Genomic DNA, 25,015 nt, shown 5'->3' on the forward strand with positions numbered 1-25,015 from the left:
TGAATGAATGATGTAAGAGAATTTAAATTCCCAGGAAAGAGGGAACTTTAAGGAAGAAGTGAGGCCTAGGCACCTAGTAGCTAGCCTGGGAGAACCTGAGCTACTCACTGCAATATTACATGGGGCCTTGTCCTTTAAAATACCTCCAATGGGCCTCCCTGGTGGCGCAAGGAGTTAAGTCTCTGCACTATGAAGCTATTGGCAACCACTGCAGCACAAATGCAATCCTCAGCCAGGGAGCTAACCCACATTGCATAGCAGACCTCTCCTGTCTTGCCCGCTGCTTCTCTCAGAAGTGTATTTCAGTCAATCCGCCAGTTCTACTCCCCATTGTCTCTGGTGAATCTCTCACCACCCCTGCCCCTACAACTCTGGCCTACACCCCAGCTCTTACATGCATAAATAAAATAAATCTTAAAAAAAAATCTCCAGATTTGAATATATCATCATTCAGAAAGCCACCCTTTAAAGTTAACACCATATCAATGTAACTCTTTATATACTAGAGATACATTTTTAAAAAGCTAATTATAAAGCAACTCTAAAGAACATGATTAATAGAATGAGAGGCTTACATAAAAATAACAAATACAAGTAAGGGAGAAATTGGTTTGTACCTGAGGGCATCAGCACCATATTTATGAATCATCTCAAGTGGGTCTGGATAATTCTTTTTTCGTTTGCTCATTTTCTGGCCATCACTTGAAAAACAAAAGGGAAATGCCAACTAAATAACTCAACATCACAGTTTATCTTTACATATGGTTGCAGATTATTTGCAAGGTGGAATACATGAGTACAAACAGGGTATAAGCTAGTACTGAGGCACACAGGACTTTTTGCAAATATCCATGAGCTTCTTTTTGAATACTGTGGTGTGCTGATGGAGAAACTTCAGCGTGAAAATGGAAGATGAGAGTGTAATAATTAAAAACACAGGGGTCACAGAAAACAGTTAAAAACCCATACTCATATAAAAACCTGTAACAAAAGTTCCTTGCTTTAGTCTTAGTCAGCAAACACTGGAAACAACCCCACGTCCTTCAGCAGGTAAATGGTCAGAATAAACAGCCATAGGGAACACTGTTCAACACCAAGTACAAACTATGAATACACAACCTAATCAATCTCCAGGGAATTACAATGAGTGAAAAAAGCCGTCCAAAAAGGTTATATATGGCAAAATACCATTTACAGAACATATGTGAATCAAAATCACAAAGGTGGGCAACAGTTCAGTGGATGCCAGGGATTAGGGATGAGGGAAGCTGTGGTTATAGAAGGCCACAGAGGCATCCTGCAATGCTGAAATGGTATCTATGTCTGTATTGTGCTGGTGGATGCAGGATTTCCATATAAGACAATGACATATGCAAATGAGCACATGTAAAACTGGAGAATCTGAATAAAACTGGGAGACTGTGTCAACAGTTAACAGTTATGAAAACGCACTAATTTTGTAAGGTGTGACCACAGGTGGAAACTAGACAAAGCCCACAAGAAATCTATTACTTTTTGCAACTGTATGCAAATCTAAAAGTTGATAAAGGTTTTAATTAAACAAATATGCAAATAAATAAAGACTACAGAAAGACTACCTGGTATAGAACTTAAATTAACCATCCATTTGCTATGTAATCTTGGATAAGTTACTTAATTTTTCTGTACTGCAAACTTCTGAAATGGGATAATTAAAGGACTAATCTGAAATAGTTCTGGGGAATAAATGAGTTAACATGTATAAATGCTCACAACAGAGCTTGGCATTCCTCTCTCTCCATGGCACATGAAGTAGGGTATCTAGGTACACATTTTGTTTTATTTTCTTATTTCTATTTATGTTTTTAATGACTGGAGGCAACAGAAACAAAGATTCCCCTATACTATTAAATAAGACCAATAAGCAAAAGGGCTGTATAAAATTCTTAACAAATGCTATTTTATCATTAGCACTGTCATGGGAAGCACACTTAATCCCCCCTTCCTCCTGCTCCTTCTGATTTAGCTCTTAATCCAAGATGGAAAGACAGCTAAAACACAAAGGTGCATAGGACAGGAGCTGGATGGAAAGGAACAGAAATAGAAAAGTACAAAAGCTGAAGGAAGAAAAAGAACAGTGCTAAATTCCTCTGTTCAGGAGTGATTAGACTCAACAGACATGACTGCTTTGAAAAGCTTCTCATTCTGGATGTGAGAATGAAGAGGATCAGGAGCTATAAGTGGTCAGAACATAAGGGAAGCACCTGCCTGGCTAGGACGAGTCCATTCACAATAACGTTCTTGAAAGGCGGTTGTCCAAAGAGAGCCGTGGCCAGCACCAGCAGGGTATAAAACCTGAAATAAAAACACACACATACAAAGAAATAGTGCAATAAAAACAGAAAAGAGGGCCTCCCCTGGTGGTGCAGTAGTTGAGCGCTGGGCTGCGAATATGCCGCAGCCTCTGCAGCGCCAGTTCAATCCCGGGCTGCTGGCGAGGGTCTCACATGGCGCACAGACCTCTCCAGTCGCGCCTGCCGCTCCCCTCAGCAGTGTACTTCAGTCCTTCTGCCTATTCTGCTCCCTGCTCTGGTGAATTCTCTCACCCTCCCACACTTCTGACTGTACCAGTGCTTGTATAAATAAATAAATAAACCTTAAAAAACAAACAAACAAAAAAAAAAACAGAAAAGAAATTCAAGCATAGGCTGTTCACTTCTTGGAATGAAATACTTTTTTTTTCTTTCTTTTTTGCATGATAACCCCTTCAAGCAATGGTTCTTAATCCTGGTTACACATCAGAATCATCTAGGAAGTGCTAAAAAATTACGCATAGGATCTACTGTGAGCCAATCACATCAGGGTTTCTGATTAGGAAAAAAAAAAGGTGCCTCATTTAAAGTAAAGACCTGGGGTGAAGCATTAATTCCCAGCAGTTGAGGATGGTACCTGCACTCTCCTCAGGGAGCTGGTTAGGATGCCACTAGGGAGAGCAGGGTAGCATCGAGCTACCTTAAGACCAAACAGAAACACTGGGCCGAAACACACAAGATGTGTGTGGCCTTTAGCACAAGGTCATATAGGACAGTCTCATGCAAAAGATGCAAAAAGCCTGTTCATCCAAAAGTCAAAAGGTAGATTATAGGCACATAGAAATGTTTTTATTCTATCAGATATTCTATAACTTGGCTATCTGCTAGTTTGTTTTCTAAAAGAAGTTTATCACATCCCTGCAGGCTGTCTGAGTAAGTGATTCTCTTATGCTACCTCCTACCTCATTTTGCACTGCAACAACATCACTGGGTATGAATTAATGAGGATGGAGAACAGACCCCAGGCCTAACATAAATAACTTCCAGACATTACCTTCTTCAATCATGGGTCAGGAGAAGCAGTCTGAGGGTGGGGAAAAGAGGCAACGTGCACATGGGGCACCCCATGAGAACTTTTAAGTTGCCGGACATTGACATTCCTCAGAGAAAAAACTTACTGGTTACTCCTCTTGCCCTCTCCCAAATAGGATGTTTCTGGTAGCTATTCCTACAGATAAATGTATTGGAAGTTGAAAATAGCACATTCTGGAACATTAAGACTAGAATTCAGTTTGTGATAACTATTGCAAATTGTAAAAATAAAATGACACCAACATTCCTCAAATACTGAAGAAACACTACTAATGAAAGTATAATTAGAACCTACGCAAGCCAAGCTCATCCACAAAGAGCAGCTAGTCCTTAATGGAAAGGTCACCCTTTTCTATTAAAACAACAAGGTTATGCTTTAAAGAAGGCACCAGATAAAACCAATGTGAAAATCCTTCCCCCCAGTTTTTTATAAATTTGAATACAATGTTAACCCTTTGCACTCCGAACCATTCTGGACATTGGCTACCAATGTCCCCTGAGAGGGGACAGCAGAGTGCAAAGGGTTAATTTTGTAAGGTGAACTTTAACATCTGAGCACATTTCCAACTGGCCCTAAAACTAGCATCCAATCCATTACTTTGTATGTAAGTACTAATTAAATGCTTGAGTAAATGATTTGAAGTGAACATGGTAAGAACACATATTAAATGTTCTGTACCACTTAAACTTCCAGTATAACAAACCTCTATATACCAAAATGTCAATTAAATAAAGCAAATTCTGAAACTATAGCCCTAACTGAGAGAGATTCCTACTGAGAGGATCCTTCCATGGTGCACTAATGGTGAGGGACAGCAGAGGGCAAGGCAGACCCTGTCTTCTTGTATACACTCTCCCCAGTACCCAGCTGACATCTGGTAGGTAGTCAGTAAATCAAATTAATGAAACACTAGAAACGCCAAGGAACATACCATCCTCTAGTTTGGTCAATGCCTTCGGCAATGAAGTCTGCAGGAAAAGCATCCTCAAACTCCTTCTTGTTTTCAAATGGATAATGAACTTGAGCATAGGGCATGCTGCCACTCTCGAACCAGCAGTCAAACACTTCAGAGATGCGATGTAAAGATCCCTTCCCACAACGTGAAGGAATGGTCAGGTGGTCAATGCTAATAAGCAAAAAGGTAGGCATTTATATTAATTTTAAGCACAGCAGAACTTGCAATTTAAGTGTCAATATGAAACACAAACAAGTTCTTACCATTATGTATTTGCAAACAGAAATATCAGTGGTTATCAATGCTTTCAGAGCACCACGGAGGTTATATACCAGTCACCTGACATAAACTAACTGACACAGGCCACCTTACCGCAGTATAACACGAGTCATCAACAAAGCAGTTCAGCAAATTAGTGATTTCTACATGCAGCTTTGTATTTTGCTACAGAGACCATGTCGTAACAGGACAGGTGCTATAGCATGATGTTAGCATGTTCTGAATGACAGAACTAAAGTGAGTAAACATTCCAAAACTGACCTCTCTCTGTGGAGATCTGAGATCTTTGCTCCCGATAGTTCTTCAAGTTCTGCCATTGATCCAATGCACACAACCTGTCAAAACAAAGTTGAACAGAAGGAGTGCCTCAGGGCCAATATTAGAGATATTTCACGCAATATTCATGTTTAGTTGAAAGTCCTTTGTCTTTGGAAGCAAATTAACATGCTAGCTGGACTGGAGGGCAGTTATCACCCATGGCTGACCACCATGCAAGACTGAAGAGGTGAGCTCAATTCCAGTGCTTTTACTTCCTCTATATCATGATGATAGAGTCCCCATACAGCCAGGTAATCATTCACAGCCATCATCTCAAGAGTTTCTTTCTTTTTTATTTTAAAGATTTATTTATTTACGCATATAAGAGCTGGGGTACAGGCCAGAGATGCAGGGGGTGAGAGGATTCACCCCGGTGAATCCCCTTCAGCCACCAGGGAGGCCCTTAGCAAGAGTTTCTTAAGGGTTATTATGTCCAAATCTTTACTGAAAATAATTAGCATAAATGAAATGTCTAGACCATTTCTCTAAGGTATCTTAGTTTCTCCCTGACACTTTTAATCTAGAATCTTTCCAAGTTAAAGCTAGAACTAAATTACTGTACAAGAACTGAATCAAAATAATCAGTTTGCAAGATGTTAGGGTCATGTCCAGAAGGCTGAGAGATAGGTCCAGATGGTACACTCAGAACAGGAGAATTATCTGACATGACCAGTAAGATACACTGTAGGCCCTCACCTAAGGAGAAGAGTGCTGCTTAGTAAACTCACAAACTCTTTCCCTGCTCTTCCTGTTCAGTCCTGAAAAGTCTTCTGACTCAGCTACTTTATTGTTATTCTCAGATTCCTAAGGGAGATTCACTGAGGTCCCTGAGCTGCTGTTTCCATGATGGTTCTAATGCTCTCAACATGGTCAAGAAGACCCTATCATGGGGATTTACCTGTACAGCTACAAGCGTTATTTTCACACACATACAGAACCACTTCATTTTACAGATTAAAGGTTTGCATTATTTTGATTTTTTTTTGAAGTTTTCATTTTTCATCACTATAAGGTTGGTTTAACACAATATTACTTAGTATAGAGTGTAGAATATCCTGTTCATAAGAAGGAAAAGAGGGGCCTCCCTGGGGGTACAGGGGTTAAAAACAGCGCTATCAAGCTACTGCCAGCCTCTACAGCATGAGTTCGATCCCTGGCCAGCCAGAGAGCAACACACATGACACAGCAGACCTCTCCTGTCTTGCCAACTGCTCCCTCAGCAGTGTATTTCAGTACATCTGCCTGTTCTGTTCCCCACTCTGTCTCTGGTGAATCCTCTTACCTCCCGCACTTCTGGCTTACACCCCAGTTCTTGTATGCATAAATAAATAAATCTTAAAAAAAAAAAGAAGGAAAATGAGACCTGAGTAACACAAGACATACACTTTAATGTATGGATTCCCCTTAGGAAAATACAAATTACACTTTTCATTTTTACACAGAGGGAAAGTCAGATGACATTAAAGTAAAAGTAAATAAAAACTAACAACTCTTTCATATTTATGTCATCTATCTAGGAGAGAATAAGATGAAAAATACAGACGAAATGAGTCAAAGAAAAAGGAAAACATATTCTTTTATCCCCTATTGGGAGGAACAAAGTGCTTCAGCAAAAATTAATACCAGGAAACACCTTACCTCCTCAAAGTCATCACTGACCCACAGTGGGATGGGGGTGCCCCAGTATCTGTTTCTGGAAATTGCCCAGTCACGTGCATCTTTCAGCCAATTTCCAAATCTCTTCTCTCGAACAAACTCTGGGACCCTGCAATAAAGAAATCATGTAACCAATCATGTAAAACATCAGTATGTAAATTTGTAAATTACATCTGTATAAGCCTTTGTAGAATGACATGGAACTGGCACTCTGTAAAAGCTGAGTTTCCCCTAAGAGAGTGTCTGTTGTGTGGACAGTACCTGCATACATACGGACCCAGGGTGGCTGTGTCTGCTGTGAGTTCACTCGAGTGAAGATCCGCTTCTACACAAGACCCCACAGCACACACACACACTCCACTGTCCTGCTCTCTGACGGGTTGCCAGTCCTCTGACCAGTCACTGACTCTGGTTTGCCCAGCCCTACTCAGATCAAGTCTTCAGGTCACCCAACACAAAAGTGCTGTTATGGAAACTCATCAGAGAGTGCCACAATTGCCTGCCAGTCCACTTTTAAACAGTCAGACTACTGGTAGCTGGTTGCAGCCTCTGCCCAGCCACCATGCCCTGGTATACAATTTAGGCTTCAGCAGTGAGACAAACTCCTGAGAACGTGGCTTCTCACCTGACTCCCTCTGTCTAAGTCATCCATCCCATCCACTGTGATGACCTTTATCTTCAACCCTCATTCCCCCCTATCATCCCAATCCCAGGACTTCTACTGGTCTGATAAATGGTCCCTTCTCCCTGGAGGTTCAGTTTTACAGAAAACCTTTCCAGACAGCCTGGGCTCCCAAATTTCCTATTCTCTTCAGCACTGCAGCGCCTGCTCTTTGAAAGCTGGTTGGTCAGCCTGCATCTCCCACAGGCTATCACTTGAATAGTCCATATCCAGCACTTCACAAACAGGAAACTAATGAGTTTCCCAGAAACAAAAACAAAAAACAAACAAAACAAAAAAACCTCTTTTTCTCAGGAAAGTGGGGTCACTCTGCTAGAAATAAAGTTATGATTTATAAAACCATTCCCTTTTATTGTCCTGAGATTTACCCCACTCTTCCTATATCAAATGCAGTTTTTAAGCTGAGTTGGGTTCTCGTGGGAAGAAACAGTAATTACCCACAAAGCGTTCAATGAAAAGCATTCTTCTAGAATATATAGATTCATTCAAGCCTTATTTCAGTTTTGTATCTACAGGTTGAAATAACAGCTTTCTGTGGCCAGATACAAACTAGGAGAGCAAGGTTCTCCATATGTATCTCTCATCAAGCCAATTTGTAGAAAACGGTGTCAAGTTTCCAAGAACTCAATACCAAAGGGAGTGAGTATAAATAGCTTTGAGAGACACATCCAAAAATGTTTATCCTGAAAATGATTATTGTTTAAGGCTAACAAGCTCCAAAAATACAGTCTTCCAGTTATTCTAATCTATAAATGAAACAAACAGCAGTTTTTTGCTTCCATTCAGTTTAAAAGAAAAATACCCTCCAATAGGGCCTTCTCGGTGGAGCAGCGGTTAAGCGCTGGGTTACAAAGCTGCCCGCAGCCTCTGCAGCACCAGTTCGATCCCCGGCTGCTCGCCGGTCACTGGAGGAGGGTCCCACATGGTGCGCAGACCTCTTCTGCCGCCCACTGCTCCCCTCAGCAGTGTACTTTGGTCCTTCTGCCTGCTCTGCTCCCCACTCTGGCTCTGGTGAATTCTCTCACCCTCCCGCGCTCTGACGTACCCAGTGCTTGTATAAATAAATAAATAAATCTTAAAAAAAAAAAAAAAAAGCTATTAAAAAAAAATACCCTCCAATAAAAATGCTAGTTCTGTTTGCTCACCAGTAACACCGGTCATTGTTGCTTAGAAGCTGGTCCACCATATGCTCCACCCGCACGAACCAGCTGGGCACTGCTTTGTAAATGAGGGGAGTATCCGATCTGTGGAGCAAAAATGTACAGTGGCTGGTCATATTGAGATATTCAGGGCAAGGCAATGTTACCACCACCTATTTAGTTTTCTGCCAGTATTCATTTTTATTACAAATACAAGTTTATGTATCCTCAGTACTGTTCATCCTCCCTCCACATTATTAACATCAAGGAAAAAGCTAATGAAAGAACAAGACGAGAAAGAAAATAAAGTTTTGTCAGTATGTGACTACTGTCTAAGAAATGATGTCATTTTCAGCACACAGCAAATGTGGGAACAGAATATGACACCAACAAACATTCCATTCTCACCTAAGATTATACAGTAACTGAAATACTATCATATTATATTTCTCACTATATTCCATCTAAAAATTTCAGAGATATGTCTCATTTGAAAGACATGTGGCTGCAACACAGAACATATCTATTTCTCATACTACCAAGGAAATAACTAAATGCATTCACAGAATTCTCCTTAAGTCAGTTTCCAAATACTAACTCTGATACAGATGAAATGGGAACACAAATCGATGGGGTAGGCACGTATATTGACGCTATCCACAAATCTGAAGCCCTATGAGTCTCTTCTCACCTCCAACAGAAAGGGTAGCTGTGAGTGAAGGTGCTGGCAATAAGGAGTCGGCCTTGTTCCTTCAGAGTCCTGATGATATTTTTGTCAGCATCCTGTTTTAAAAAAATTAAAATGTAGCCATTAGGAGTATGATGGAGAAGGATGGGTGCTTTGGTGGTGGGACCCTATAATTCTAAGTATTTATCCTTGTAAATCAATGTTAACCTCATTTAAAAAGTGAATAAACACAGTCATTAAGATAACCCATAGAAATTAGTAATATAGGACCTCCCTGGTGGCACAGGGTTAAAGATAGCACTATTAAGCGATCACCAGCCACTGCAGCATGAGCTTGTCCCCCCTGCAGCCGGGTAGGGAGCTAACCCACACGGGGCAGCAGACCTCTCCTACCTCACCTACTGCTCCCCTCAGCAGTGTATTTCAGTGAATCTGCCTATTCTGCTCCCCACTCTGTCACTGGTGAATCCTCTCACCCTCTGTACCTCTGGCTTATACCCCAAATCTTATATGCATAAGTAAGTCTTTAAAAAAGAAATTAGTAATATAATTAAGTATATTATTATAATTTGATATTTTGTTACTTTTACCATAAATGAAAGATGCAAACAACAAATGTATGATAAAAATACTTGACCCATTTTTTAGCCACTGTATAACTTTAATACTTTTAACATACATTCCTTACCACTGGAGTATTCAGTGAAGTACTCAATCAGCAGTGATTTGTAACCAAGGTCACAAAGCTGATTTCTGAGTCACAAGTCAGAATCCAGCTTTTCTGATTTCTACCCCTGAACAGATACTTCCTTTGACAATACCAGTTCCTCAAAGAATGTAGCTGATAACATCTATCTTATCTTACTTTATATGTTGAACAAAACAAAACAAAAACAATTTGAGAAGGGGGGAAGATATAGCAATTTGTTGTTGTTAATCAAATTAATGAAAGAAGCTTGATCAAACCACCACTTTCACATGTCTAAGAGATTACAAACCTTCACATACTGTCCGATAAAATCTGTCACTTCTGCTGTGAAACAGCCTGATGCATCCACAGGGCAAATAGGGACAGAGTCCTTCTGAATGATGCTGAAATCCATACAGACACGATAGTCATCCTGGGGATAAGAGGAAGGGGGTGAGAGGGGACAACAAAGAAGTTTAGGAGTGGGTATGTGGAGGGACAATCATGAAATGACAAATTTACAAGAGAAGTTTCCAATGTTCTGATCTTTAAATGTCAGAAACACCTGTGTCACAGACAGGAAAGGCCCCCAAATTCAACTTTGCAGTGTAGAGGAAAGAGATCTATCCACTTTGATAGGCTAAGAGCAGAATTCCTTTACAAGTCAGAACATTACCAGAACAGATGAAGTGCCACAAGGTGATGCGTGAGGACAGGCTCTGCAGGGATCTCACACAAGGTATTACCATACAGATTTTAAATAGAAATACTCCCATTTTAAAAAGAAAACCTAACTACAATTCAAAACCAAAGTTATCTTTTTATTATCAGTGAAACAACCATACCAGTTGGCTCTATAAAATTATGAGTTAGGGAAATTTGATTAGATCCTAAAACTCAGTGAAAAGTACTGTTAATAATGTTCAATCCAATTTGAACATTGGCCAGGTATTAGGTAATGCTAAGAAATTATTAATTTTATTGGGTATAACAAAAGCAAAGAGGTCATATTAAAAATAAAAGTCCTTATCAATCAGACATACACATGGTAGTAATTACAGATGAAAGATGTTGAGGATTTGCCTCAAAATCCTCTAGCTAAAATTACAAAAAAAAAAAGTGTGGGGCAAGGAAAAGAGGGAGCAAGCTAGGTAACAGAACTCTCAAAATGCTGGTAATGCAGCTGGAGGATGTGAACATAGGATTTTTTTTTTCCTTATTTCTGTTTATGTTTGAAGAGTTAAGTTAAAAATTTGCACAGAGGTTGAGTATGAAAGTAAAATAATGTGACAGACTAGTTAGACCACTCCTCTCACTGTCAAGCAGGTGGAAGAGAGTCTGCAGGTCCCCAAGGGGTGCAACTCTATAGCAGTGTCCTTGACATACTTATAGAGTCAGGCCATGCTAAGCACAATAGAGATGATTCCATCTAATCCCCAGTTCCCCAGATAGGCAGGTACTGTGAGCACAAGTCCCAGACCAAGAAAGGGATGGAGACACTGATCAACTTACCCAGTGAATGGGTAAGGGCTATGAGAAAATCCCCATGCTTTTGTTTTATTCATATACAAATTACTTTAAAAGGATTGCATTTTTAGCAAAATTACACTGGACAAAATTTAAAAATAACCACACCAGACAGCTTTGAGGATCAGAATTCTCTTTTCTGATCATGTATTACTGAATCAAGAAGCAGCCTAGGTGATAGGATCATATTATGTGTTGATGGCTATGGTGACGGCATGACTCTATGCCCCACTGACACTCACAGAACTGTACAGCAGAGCAAAGTGTACTGTATTTAAGTTATGAATGAATGGAAAAACATTTTCTAAAATTATTGAAAGTGAAGCTGTTGGGGGGCATCCCACATCTTCACTTTCTCAGGAAGGCACTTCCACACTGTTCAGTGATTATTTTTCCTCTGTGAAGCAATTATTAAAAGCAGTTATAATTAAACTAAACTACAGCAATTATTATAAGCAATTATTATAAGTAATTATAATTGGAACACAGATCTAATTCACTGCATAACCCATTGGGCTGGGGTGCTAAGTCAGAGGCTGAGAAAGGCTAAATGTGTAACACCCAGGATTTAGCCTGCCATTTTTACAACCCAACTCAGGGTAAAAAGGAAGTACAAGTTTTATAAGCCAACTCTGGGGCAGTGAGATAGAAAAAAGTTAAACCCCATGGTCCCTTCCTCCTTCCCCTACCCCATCCCCATAACTCAGTGGCCACAGTTTTATTTCTCATCTAAACATCTGCAATGTTTAGACTACTCACAGCACCAAAATAAGGAGCCTGGTGTACAACCCCAGTTCCTTCCTCTTCTCTCACATAGTTGTCAACAAGCACAGTAAACGCACCATTGTCTTTACACTGGAAAAGAAAGGTTAGCAGGCGTAAGGATGAAATACTTCTAGATCATAATATTAATTTAAAAATAGTTTTGGAAAAAGCCTAAGACCTTTCACGTGCAAAATTATTTTCAGAAATAGAAAAGAGAGTAATTCAGATTGGGGAGAAGTATACTAAGTCAATACATCTTTCCCATGGGTAATAATTCATCACTAATAATAGTTATCTGAAGACTCACAGTGAAAATCTGCTACAGTCCTTAGTCTCAAAATTAGATTTTTTCCAATGGTTCAGCAGCCTCAAAATATATGCTCCCGGTGAGCCGCAAGATGGCGGTGCCCAGGCGCGAGGCCGGGGCTGGCTGGGGGGCGGCGAGCATGGCGCTCGTGGGAGCCGGGGGTGCGCCCCAGGACCTCAAGGTGGCAACATACACATATGGTCAACCCAATCCATTTCTAGTAGATGCAAAACTCAGAAGATCAGTCATCAGCGAAATCATAGAAAAAAAATTGAATATCTTACAAAAGAAACAACTTTAAATATAAAGGGAACAGTGTTCTTTGAAACAACAGCTAGTTTCTCTCGAATGTTGGCAAACTTCATTTTCAGAAATTGCTTTAAGGTTCAACATGATGCTCTGAAGATATACACATCATTAGCTACACTTCCATTTTTGTCTACTGTAGTAGCTTACAAGCTTTTTGTAACTGATCCTTTGAATTCAGGTAATATAAGCCAGGAAAACTGTGTTCTGAGAAGTTCCCTGGTTGGCATAGTATGTGGTGTTTTATATCCCAGTGCTTTGGCTTTTTCTAGAAATGGACATCTGGCAGTCAAGTATCATACTGTTCTGCTGCCGTCAAAAGGAAGGGTTTTACTTCACTGGCTGTTGCTTTGTCAAACAGAGATAAAGGCAATGGCAAACCTGCTAGTCTTTCAAACAGTCTTTGCAATATTTACTGGGCTGCGTCATTATTCAATATTTGAAAGTACACTTGAGAAAACTGTACATGAAGATTAATCAAAGAATGCTAAATGCACAGAATGGATTTTATGATGAGGACTCAGGTACTGCTGAAAGAGTTAAAAAAGTAACTCTGGGCAATTTGTTTTGGTTCCTTTTCTCTGGTATATAAAAGGTACTCAATAAATATTTAGTAATTCAATCAAAAAAAAAAAAATGCCCCCTCTGGGCCTCCCCGGTGGCACAGCGGTTGAGCGCTGGGTTGTGAAGCTGCCCGCGGCCTCTGCAGCGCCGGTTCGATCCCAGGCTGCTCCCTGGCCACCAGAGGAGGGTCCCACATGGCACGCGGGCCTCTCCTGCTGCCCGCTGTTCCCCTCAGCGGCGTACTTCTGTCCTTTTGCCTGCTCTGCTCCCCGCTCTGGCTCTGGTGAATTCTCTCACCCTCCCGCGCTTCTGACTGTACCCAATGCTTGTATAAATAAATAAGTTAAGTAAATAAATAAATAAATCTTTTAAAAAAAATTTTGCTCCCTCAACAACTTTCCTGATGTGTTTTCAACCACTGCCTATCCTTTGCTTTTGCTTATTTTTCCTTCTTTCCTTTTTTTATAGTCAGCATAAGCTATTATTCAGTCATAAAAGCAACCTTGAAAGAAAGAGAATGGGGAAGTCAGGAGTTACAAGTTCTATTTACCGGTACTCCACCAACTGTAACAGTAAGGTAAATAGTTTGAATCTGATTTTCTTTGCAACAACAATAAAGTCAAGTAAATACATATAACACTGCACACCTACTTTTCTACCTTCTTCTCTTAGTACTTCTTTACACATACCCTTTGTTTCAGTGAGACTAAACCTTGGCTTTCTTAACTCTTTGCCTCTATAAAAAACACTTTCAGAAATCATTTTCACATTTAATTCAATAATTCTGTTAAAAAGGTATCAGTATTCTCATGTTTTAAATGTATTCTGATCCAATATGTCTATCATGGATGAACATACTCATAACAAAGATTAGTGGTTTGCCCAAATCACCCAACTAAAATGATGAAGCCAGGACCTGATTAAATCACAGCTCTTCTCTGGCATGCAAGTGCAACTAAAACTTGAAAAATAGTTGCGAATTTTTAATTGTTGTAACCCAAACGACTCATGTCTTCAATAGTTTAAAAGTAGAGAGAAAATGCATGTTCTTATAATCAAATGTACAAACAGGGAATCCAAAATGTCTTATTATTTCTAGTTGTAAACCTTAAATTTCTCCCTGCAGTGTCCTCTCTCAAGGTCTAACTCCCATCCTGCCCTTGAAGTTGGTCATCAGTCTCCACAGCACTACATGGCTGCTCCCATAGGCAGCATCCACGTTCAAAGCGTCTAGGATTTCAGAACATGCATATTTTAGATAAGACAGCAGATGATTTTGTCCTTAATCAAAGAATTTGTGGTATCCTGTCCCCGTAATTTTAGGACATTCATAGAACAGATAGGTATTATTTAACTTAATTCAGTATGCAGATAGTGTATATTACAGATAGATATCTGACTTAACCTAAAATTCCTATCTAGTGCATCCATGTGCATTTTCTGAGAGATTTTAGCTTTCCTTGGGCTCTCGATAGGGTCTGTGACTCAGAAAGGTTAGGAGTCACTAATCGATTGTAAGAGATTTTTTTTTTTAAAGATTTATTTATTTATTTATGCATACAAGAGCTGGGGTATAGGTCAGAGCTGCGGGGTATGTGTGTGAGAGCATTCACCAGAGACAAGAACGGGGAGCAGGATAGGCTGATCCACTGAAATACACAGCTGAAGGGAGCAGTGGGCGAAACATGAGAGGTCTGCTACGCCATGTAGGTTAGCTCGCTGGCCAGGGATCAAACTTGTGCTGCAGTGGCTACTGGTAGTTTCACAGTGCTAGTACTGACACTTAATCCCTTGTGCTACCAGGGATGCCCCCTCCAAGGATGCCCCCTTGAGTATAATAGTTTTAAGATAAATAAAACAAATACTATATAAAACAAAATATGTTAAGATACACATGAAAAGAATACAATTAAGAAATTTTTCAGAGGAAAAAAACAAAAAAGTCATTTCAGAAAATGCTTTTTTTTCAGATGGGTATCAGAGAGTCAGTTGAACTCTAGCGGAAATGAGGGATTGTTTTAAATCAAAGGAAAATGTAATGAAAATAAAGATAGGGAGGGAGGAAAGAAAGGCCAATGTGAGTGATGCAATGCTTCAATAAACAATAGGGGTTATGGCTAAGGAGCAGGTCGAGTGCCAAGTAGAGAACACCCAGCAGGGACTATGTTGGCAAATGACACCAGGCTGAGAGGAAGACTAGTCTAGGTAGAGTGAAACAAAGACTGAGGATGAAGGCTATTTACCAGGAGATAAGAAAGAAGGGAAAACACTTAAGAGGGACCAAAAATGAAGTGATCAAGTGAATGATATTGTGAAAGAGCCCAAATGCCAGATGGAATTGCACTCAAACTCTATCCATGCACTGAGCCAGATAAGAGAGAGAAGTGTTGGGAGCTTGCTGCCCTAAAGGGAGCTGAAGTTTTTGGAGAATACCTGTTTACTCTGCATAAGGAGTTCCAGGATGTTAGAAGTTCTGCAAACAGAACTTCTTCCCAGAATTGACTCCTGTTCTCTGAAGACGTGCTGGCTTGTGCGCATGTTCCCTACTAACTAGAACAGCTTGTTTTCAGTAGTAACATTACTATGTATAAGCAAAAACTTGCGTGCTATTTTCTTGTTCTTTTGTTCATATCTTCAATAAAAGCTTGGGCTGGGAGAGGAAAGGCAGAGGTGCTCTCGATGGCTCTCCCCAGCCTCCCCTCACTGCAAATTCATTTAGACTCCAAGTCTTCGTTAATGGCAGAGAACTTCATCGGCTGTCCTGTCCGCAGCAGAGAAGCAAATGTTTTCTCCTTGGTTGTGATATAACGTTTGCCTACTAATGCTATAGAGCTGGATAAATTATTTCAGCTCAATATAAATTCCACATAATGTGTACAGCCAGACTTGATCATTATTTTACTGCAAGATCTAAAATAAAGCCAGATGGGAAATTCCTGCTGACTTTATTCTTTTGTTCAAATGGTTGTTGCTGTTGTTGGGAGGCTGCAACTATAGCTGTGGAATATGTTGTCAGTAAATGGAAACTACGTAAGAAGCTTTATGACTTGAGAAAACTATGCTACTCAACTATAAACCAGAGACACACTACGGGGGATGCGGGGAGAGGGGCGGGGAAAGGAAGGACTAAAGTCAAAATAAAGGGGGAAGGTGCAATTGTATGGGGAACATAACCAAAATGAAAATGCATACATTGTGCAAAGATGAAAAAAGATGTAAGAATTATATAAAATAAAATATTTAAATAAAAAAAAACTATGCTACTAAATCTATGCACTCTATTGTGGCACACAGATTGAAAACACTCACTTTGACAGCTTCCTTAAAATGAATTCTATTTACTTCCATACATAAGGTTTTATTCTGAGCGCGCTCTTACGCTTGTTAAAAAAAGATTCAAATTTTATTGGGTGATATGTAGACTATAAGCAATGAAAATATACATATATAAATCTCATCAAATGTAAACTGATGAATTACCAAATATACACTGATGTGTTTATTTCCTTATGTAATTTGGAAAAATATTTTTAAAATTCCTATAGAATTTGAATTATTAAAACAAGATGGCAGTACAAACAGAATTTAAATTCAATACTAAACAGACTTGGATTCAGGTACATTTATCCCAACAATGTAACAATAAGAAAAAGTACCACTCATCATTATCCAATCAATCCAGTTACAAATACATGGGCTGTGGACAATCAATGTGATAGAGGTCTCAAGCTTACCTTCACAAAATAGTTAAACAGGGGCCTGTATTTCTTGCCTTTGAGACGGGCACCAGGAAATCTAGAAAAAGGAGAAAGACAAACTTGCAATTAGATTAAAATTCGCAAGGAAATGGGGCTGCAGTCAAATCAAATTACCATTCCCCTCTGGTTTGCTTGCTCCTCAGTCAGTAATGCTCAAAAGTGTGACTGAACATATTCAGTATCAGTACTTACAACATATTCAGGATCAGTACTTAGAAATAAACTTGACAAATGGGGCTTTGGGTAATAAACTATCTCACTTCTCAATTTTTTTTTAAAAGATTTATTTATTTATTTATTTATTTATACAAGCACTGGGGTGTAGTCAGAAGCGCGGGAGGGTGAGAGAATTCAGCAGAGCCAGAGAGGAGAGCAGAACAGGCAGACTGACGAAGTACACTGCTGAGGGGAGCAGCGGGTGGCAGGAGAGGTCTGCACGCCATGTGGGACCCTTGCCGTGGCCGGGGATCGAACCGGCGCTACAGAGGCTGCGGGCAGCTTTGCAACCCAGCGCTCAACCACTGCACCACTGGGGAGGCCCTACCTCACTTTTTAAAACTAAAAACACACATACATGCATATACTCAGAAGGAGAAGTCAAAGGTTTTTATATTCACCTTTCAAGGATCTCATAGTCACTCTCCAATTTATAGAGGGCAGATAATCTGGCTTCCATTAAAATGAATAATTTTCCTCTAACAACATCTATAAAAGAAAGGAAAAAGGACTTCATTGATATTCAGACTTAGGCTTACCCTAAAGACATGCATCACAGTATTTTCCCTTCTGTATCAGTTGCAACCAGACTGGGAGAAACATGCAAAGAACACTAGTAGGCAGCTTACCAGACATAAAAAAAGATGGAAACAAAAAGCAAGTAGGCAACTTATCTAAATTAAACAAACCCTAATTTCTCCTACCAAAAGTAACATGTGAAAGCTTGAAACGCATAGCATATACCAATAAGCTCACAAAGTAAAAGTGTCCATAATCTTATACCCCCACCACACTATCATATCAGTGTCTAGTCCTCCATTTTTCTGTACATATCTATATCTACATTAATATAGACATTCACATATTATATTAATGTGTTTTTTTTAAAAGATTTACAGGACATTACTCAGTATAGTCTCACAATTTGTTTCTACATAATACAATGTGAATATCTTTATAAGTACATAAAGATTTTTCTCATTCTTTTAAAAAGTTCTTTATATAGTACACTAATTCACAGATGTACAAGTTATTTTTAACAAATGGAAATTTTTTTACATTGGGATAATGAATATCATACGTATCTCTGTGTTCTTATTGGAAGTGTTTCTGGAGAATTCCACCCTAGGAACAAATACTATCTGGAATAAATGTAAAAACATTCAAAATTTGATACCAACAAATTGCCCTATAAAACTTAGGCTAACTTAAACTCCTACCCTGTAAAGTATGATATACCTAAGAATTTACCAGGGCTTATGTTACATATTCAGTTCACTAAAAGAAAAATGACAATCCATGAATCATTAAATGTCTGCAATTCATGGAAAAACTGCTACACATAATGCTGCCACCACCAGATCTGACCCACAGAAACAATACTGTAAATAAGTCTATATTTTCTGACCAAAACTCAGGTCACACAATCTTCCAAGTACATGTCATCTATAGATAGAGGAGTGACAGGCTCAAGATCTTGGCCAGATGGCTGTTAGGCTCACTACATAATGGCCAAGCTCTGTGGGTGACTCCCAGGAATAGTTAGAGACAGAAAGTGAAGCCCTTGTTGAGTGGACAACAGCCCTTTTTAGCAGGCACCATTAGAAACCAACTTTTGGTTATAGTCACTCATGAGGCACAATTAAATAATAACAAAAATATCCCCCCCAATTCTTTCCCACTCCTTCTTCAATATCTTTAACTGTCTTGTGAGATTTTTTTTTTTTTCCCTAGCTTTAAGTTTCTCTTTTCTTTCCCTGGCCTCCCTCCATTAACTATTAAAACCTGAAGGTACCAGTCTTCTTTTATCATATAACTCTCTATAGAAAGATAGAAATGTTCATTGAGACAATGGTTAACTCTCTACCAGCGAGTATTTGAAAGGCACAAAGCTCCCCAGTTCTGATACTGATTTTGTGCTTTGCAATGAATATTTGATCTTTGTTCCCTTTTTTGCAGAGCTCCTAAAACCCTTGAAATTTCAAGGAAAGCTTCCAGGTAACTAAAGGGTAAGGACAGTCTATTAGGGAACCAATCAAGATAAGAGGGCTGAAACTTTCACACATAACCAATGGTCAATGACTTAATCTATCATTATCATGATTATGTTTCTATGAAGCCTCCATAAAACTCCCCAAGGATGGGGTTCTGAGAACTACTGTGTTGGTGAATGCATCAATATGTGAGTAAGGGTGGTGCACTCCAGGTTTAATGGGAAAGATGCTCCTGTGTTTAAGACTTCCAGATTTTGTCCTGTAAACTTCATTTAAGGCTGTTTATCCATAAGCTGGTAATCTAGTATGTTTCTCTTAGCTTTATGAGCTGCTCTAGCACTGTTTTGTTTTTTTTTTTAAAGATTTATTTATTTATACATATTGCAGTACAGGCCAGAGGTGGGGGGAGGGAGGGCAGTGAGAGGATTCACCAGAGACAGAGTGGGGAGCAGAACAGGCAGACTGACTGAAATACACTGCTGAGGGGAGCAGCGGGCGAGACAGGAGAGATCTGCTATGCCATGTGGGCAGCTCTGTGGCTGGCTGGGGATCGAACTCGTGCTGCAGAGGCTGCGGACAGCTTCATAGTGCTGGGCTTAACCCCTTGCACCACCAGCGAGGCCCCTGCTCTAGCAACTTAATCCAATCCAATGTAGGGGGTTGCTGAGGGGGCTGTGGGTCAGTCAGCACAAGTGAGAACCTGGATTTGCAACTGGCATCTGAAGAAGGATATGGGCAGGGCCTCCCCGGTGGCGCAGCGGTTGAGCGCTGGGTTGCAAAGCTGCCTGCAGCCTCTGCAGCGCCGCAGCGCCGGTTTGATCCCCGGCTGCTCCCCGGCCACCGGAGGAGGGTCCCACATGGTGTGCAGACCCCTCCTGCCGCCCACTGCTCCCCTCAGCAGTGTACTTCGGTCCTTCTGCCTGCTCTGCTCCCCGCTCTGGCTCTGGTGAATTCTCTCACCCTCCCACGCTTCTGACTGTACCCAGTATAAATAAATAAATTAAAAAAAAAAAAAAAAAAAAAAAAAGAAGGATATGGGCAGTTTTGCAGGATTGAGCCCTTCAGCTTTGGGATCTGAAACTATCTCCAGATAGCTAGTGTTGCAACTGAATTAATTGATTGGTTGTGATGCAAAAAAAAAAAAAAAAAAAAAACAGAGCTGAGGGGCCTCCCCTGGTGGCGCAGCGGTTGAGCGCTGGGCTGCGAAGCTGCTGCAGCCTCTGCAATGCCAGTTCAATCCCTGGCCGCTGGCGAGGGTCCCACATGGTGCGCAGACCTCTCCTGCCACACCCGCTGCTCCCCTCAGCAGTGTATTTCGTCAGTCTGCCTGTTCCGTACCCCGCTCTGGCTCTGGTGAATTCTCTCACCCTCCTGCACTTTTGACTGTACCCAGTGCTTGTATAAATAAATAAATCTTTAAAAACAAACAAACAAAAAAATACAGAGCTGAAATTCCTAATAATGATAAGATGCCACCTCTCTGAATCTCAGGTTTTCATCTATAATAATGGTATATTACAATCTGAAGACTATAGGGAGTTTTTAGTTTTTAAACATCTTTGTACTATTTTAATTTTTGTGTTACTTATTCAATGAGAAGTGTGGAAAAATTTTTCTAGAGATTATTTTTCTGATTAACCCTAATACTTTTCCAGACTTCTATTTTCACTCCAAAAAGAAATGTGAGCTTTCATTCTTTCCCCAAATATATTATAATTATCTTATCCACATCAGTTATAAGCAACCAGATTCACACTTTACCTTTAATCTTCACATACTGCATGTCTGGATTAACACACAAGGCAAGGTTACTAGGTAGAGTCCAGGGAGTGGTTGTCCAAGCAACTAGAGATATATTTTCATCTTCCTCCAAAGGAAAAGTTACAAATATTGAAGGATCTTGAACATCCTGAAATAAAAATGAAATAAAGTACTCTTTTAGAAAATCCCCAACAGAAAAATGTAATCATGAGCAAGAATAACCAGAGACAAACATAATGTGTACCATTCTATTTATAAAGATTACAGAATCAGCAAACCATTTGATGCTGCTGGAAAGTGATTACTGAGAGCAGTGGCAATGGCTGACCTGAAGGGACCACAAGAAATAGGTTGATATGGTTCTTTTTTACTTAATCTGGTTGTTGGCTTCATGGATATATTCTCTTTGTGCAAGTAAATGGAAAAGCAAAAAAGTCTTATAATTAAACCAAGTAATAGGTACTAAGATGCAAAATTCTATTATCACTATAATGGATGTAAAGAATTAATTTAAAAAAACATTAAAGGGAAACCTAAATATAATGTTGACTATCTTTGGGTACTAGGATTTTAATTTTTTTCACCTTTATTATTTCTATAGTTTCCAAATTTCCTACAGTGAGCAAGTAACTAAAATAATCAAATCAACACCATTCCTAAAACCCCATGTTCAATGACACCTCTCCTTACCTTGTAATTCTGGTGAGATTCAAAGTTTGAAAGTGGAGTGTTACATGCAGTAGAAAAGGGCATGACTTTCACACCCCGATAAACAAGGCCTTTATCATAGAGTTGTTTGAAGACCCACCTGGTAAGGAAAGAGATGGAGTCTTACAACAATTACATAACCAAAATTCTGTTTCCTCAACTGCAAGCATTTATGCCACTTTCTATTTACATTGATAGTTTCTGTAGTCAAAAAAGTGAAAACACAGTGTCTCTCAACTGGGTACTAGCGGTAAATTACAATAGGCGAGTAAAATGAGATGTTATGTAGACATTAAAAGTGCTAACATCTGTTGATAAAGATATTCATGGTGACCGAGAGAAGCAATTAGGCCTGAGGATGTGCCACAGAGGCACCTTGGCTTAAGAGGTCTGAGAACTGACCCAAGATATCCAGCTTCTCAAAGGCAAAGGAAATATGCCTGGCACACAGATCATGAATAACAGGAACTATTAGGTGAGGGATGAATGGGTGGAGCACAGAGGATTTTCATGGTAGTCAAATTACTCTGTATGATACTATAATGACATACATATGTGTGTGTGTGTGTGTGTGTGTGTGTATAATTTAGGGTTCACTCTTGTATATTCTATAGGTCTGGGCAAATATATTTGGTTGCCCAGACCTACAGAATATACAAGAGTGAACCCTAAATTACTTTAGGTAATTATGTGTCAATGTAGGTTCATTAACTATAACAAATTTAACAATTTGGTGGACGATGTTGGTAATGGGGGTGGCTATGCATGCATGGGGGCATGTCTTCATTAACTAATATAACAGAATTTTCATTACATTAATAATTTCAAATGAACCTACCAGACAGATTCCATGAATTGTGGATACAAAGTTTTGTAATCATTGTCAAAATCAATCCATCGGCCAAGTCTGGTAACAGTTGACTTAAAAAATATGAATATTAGTTATTAGATAATGATATTGTTACTGTACACCAATGTATTTTATGTCTATTATCACCATATATGATGATTTAGGGACAATAGTACAATCAGTTGCTTAAGTAAATATATACCGCAAACAACACACTATACGAGGTTAGAATTTTAGTATCTGAAATTTTAATTGTAACATTCAATTAATTTACTTGCTAGGACAACGTAGTTTCTGTCATATATTGCAGGTAAATTGGGAAGACCAACCAAGAACATAAAAAAGAGAGAATTTAATTTAAACTAATAATTTAAGCAATAGGACCTCCCTGGTGGTGCAAGGGGTTAAGCACCGCACTATGAAGCAATCCGCAGCCTCTGCAGCACGAGTTCGATCCCCGGCTGGCCAGGGAGAAACCCACATGGCGAGGCAGACCTCTCCTCTCTCGCCCACTGCTCCCCTCAGCAGTGTATTTCGGTCAGTCTGTCTGTTCTGTTCCCCACTCTGTCTCTGGTGAATCCTCTCACCCTTCCCGCTCCCCTCCCCTCCAACCCCGGCATTACTGGTCTGTGCCCCAGCTCCTGTATGCATAAATAAATAAATCTTTAAAAAATAATTAAAAATTTAAGCAATAGTTTGGAGAAAAATAAAATATAATAAACAGCACAAAGGATGATAAATTACTGCAACTTCTAATTTAAAAACTAGAGTCTTTTTTCAATCTACTGAAAAGAATCCACCAACATACTTTCCACTCAGTAGAGTATCTCATCACAATTGCTCGGCACTGTTTGTTGTACTCTGCAATGCCCATTTTGGCTACATCTTCTGGTCCTCTGATTCCCAGTGTTTTATCAATTTCATATTCCTAAAAATTTTAGATAAGATTGTTAACATCCCTACCCTATGAAGTATATGCAATTCAGCAACTCTGAAAAACACAAATTTAAAAAAAAATTAATTTTTAGAAATCTACAGAGGCAGATGACTACTTTTGTCCTGTCTGCTGCTCCTCTCAGCAGTATATTCAATAAATTTGCCTTTTCTGTTCTCAAAATAAAGAACAGAATGAAAACTACAGAGAAAATGAATTATAAATTAGTATCACAGAAAGAAAAAGCTTGATTATAGTAAAAATTCATACTTTGATTATATATTTCATTTGATTAATAAAATCCTTAAATTAAAAAATTTTAATACTTTCTTAAAAAAAATCAGAACATTTTAGGACTGGTGACTCAAACATACCACAGGTAAGCCATGACAATCCCATCCAAATCGTCTGTCAACATGAAACCCACTCTGATGAGCATATCTTGTAACTATATCTTTAATTGTCCCAGCAAGAATATGTCCATAATGAGGCAGTCCAGTTGCAAAAGGAGGCCCATCATAGAAGGTAAATCTAACAGAGGTAGTAAAAATGTTACTTTAAATCAGCTGCAAAAATTTAAGACATTTTCTATAGATAGTTCCTATCACAGTGAAGTCTTTCAGGAAGTAGAAAAACAGCAAGACCATGATTCAAAGACATAATTGCTGACATATTTACTAGCGCTCCTTCCTTCAAAAAAGCTAGTTCTGGTGGAACTAGAGTGACCTCTATGGAACCATTCATTCTCTATTCATTAATTTCATGATATAAGGCAAGTTATTCATCCTGATCCTGAGGTATCTCATCAGTAAAAGAGAAATACCTATCTCAAGGTTCTGAGCACAGAAAACATAGTGAAAATAATAATTAATGTTCTGGTTTTTATATGGAAGACTATAGGCAGGAAGCACCCTAGTAGTAGGCAACTACTAGTCTAGGTATTATGAGCATGCTTAAATGATGGTGGTGATCCATGATGATAGTGAAATGAAGAGGGCAAAATATGAACTCTACTCAGAAAACCTCTTGAAAGAAACACAATCTATCATAATCTAGAACTCATCATTCACTGCATATCTATTATGCAGTGCTGGGAGAGCAGATTCTGTGTATACAAAGATGAATAAGAGTCTTCCTTAATAGGACTTAGTCTAAGAAATGACTATTTGTAAAGACTCTACTTTTACCAAAGAAATTCACATACCTTGGTCTATTCTTTGATTGCTTTAAGCATTCCTGAAAACAATTAAATTTGGACCATAGCTCCAAGATTTTCTCTTCTTCAGCAGGAAAATTGATGTTTTCTGGAACTTGTTGAACCATTTTGCTGCAAGAAAAATAAAATTTATTAGTTTCAAAAGAGAAGTCTAGGAATAACAGAGTGCTACATGTTAAAATATGTATATATGATTATCCATGACACCACCTGGTACTTACTAAAATGATTTATTTTAGTCATAAAGTTGTGCAACCATCACCACTCTAATTCCAGAATATTTATCACTACTTGCACCTCTCCAAAACCTGCACACATTA

At 39.2% G+C, this 25,015-nt stretch overlaps 1 protein-coding gene and 1 pseudogene across 12 annotated transcripts in view; one reads left to right on the forward strand and one right to left on the reverse strand.

Moving 5' to 3' along the window:
* Window positions 1–24,802, reverse strand: part of IARS1 (isoleucyl-tRNA synthetase 1) — a gene marked incomplete at both ends in the record, with an annotated part of 50,781 nt that extends 25,979 nt beyond the window's left edge. For 9 of the 11 annotated variants that reach the window (XM_084237685.1, XM_084237687.1, XM_084237683.1 and 6 more), the window contains 17 exons: window positions 618–701; window positions 2,248–2,334; window positions 4,316–4,510; window positions 4,880–4,953; window positions 6,575–6,701; window positions 8,420–8,518; window positions 9,105–9,196; window positions 10,100–10,222; window positions 12,076–12,171; window positions 16,993–17,053; window positions 17,634–17,721; window positions 20,988–21,135; window positions 21,678–21,795; window positions 22,534–22,616; window positions 23,354–23,473; window positions 23,854–24,010; window positions 24,684–24,802. In XM_084237685.1, the coding sequence (XP_084093811.1) occupies window positions 618–701; window positions 2,248–2,334; window positions 4,316–4,510; window positions 4,880–4,953; window positions 6,575–6,701; window positions 8,420–8,518; window positions 9,105–9,196; window positions 10,100–10,222; window positions 12,076–12,171; window positions 16,993–17,053; window positions 17,634–17,721; window positions 20,988–21,135; window positions 21,678–21,795; window positions 22,534–22,616; window positions 23,354–23,473; window positions 23,854–24,010; window positions 24,684–24,802 (1,871 nt within the window). The remainder of the gene's footprint in view (window positions 1–617; window positions 702–2,247; window positions 2,335–4,315; window positions 4,511–4,879; window positions 4,954–6,574; window positions 6,702–8,419; window positions 8,519–9,104; window positions 9,197–10,099; window positions 10,223–12,075; window positions 12,172–16,992; window positions 17,054–17,633; window positions 17,722–20,987; window positions 21,136–21,677; window positions 21,796–22,533; window positions 22,617–23,353; window positions 23,474–23,853; window positions 24,011–24,683) is intronic. The other 2 variants (XM_084237686.1, XM_084237684.1) reach the window with 2 other exon arrangements.
* Window positions 12,287–13,171, forward strand: LOC311174449 (complex I assembly factor TMEM126B, mitochondrial-like; annotated as a pseudogene). Its single transcript has one exon. The product of its transcript is annotated as a complex I assembly factor TMEM126B, mitochondrial-like (transcript).
* Window positions 24,803–25,015: the final 213 nt, after the last annotated feature.

The sequence above is a fragment of the Talpa europaea genome (assembly GCF_964194135.1).
Source record: "Talpa europaea genome assembly, chromosome: 7".
Lineage (NCBI taxonomy): Eukaryota > Metazoa > Chordata > Mammalia > Eulipotyphla > Talpidae > Talpa > Talpa europaea.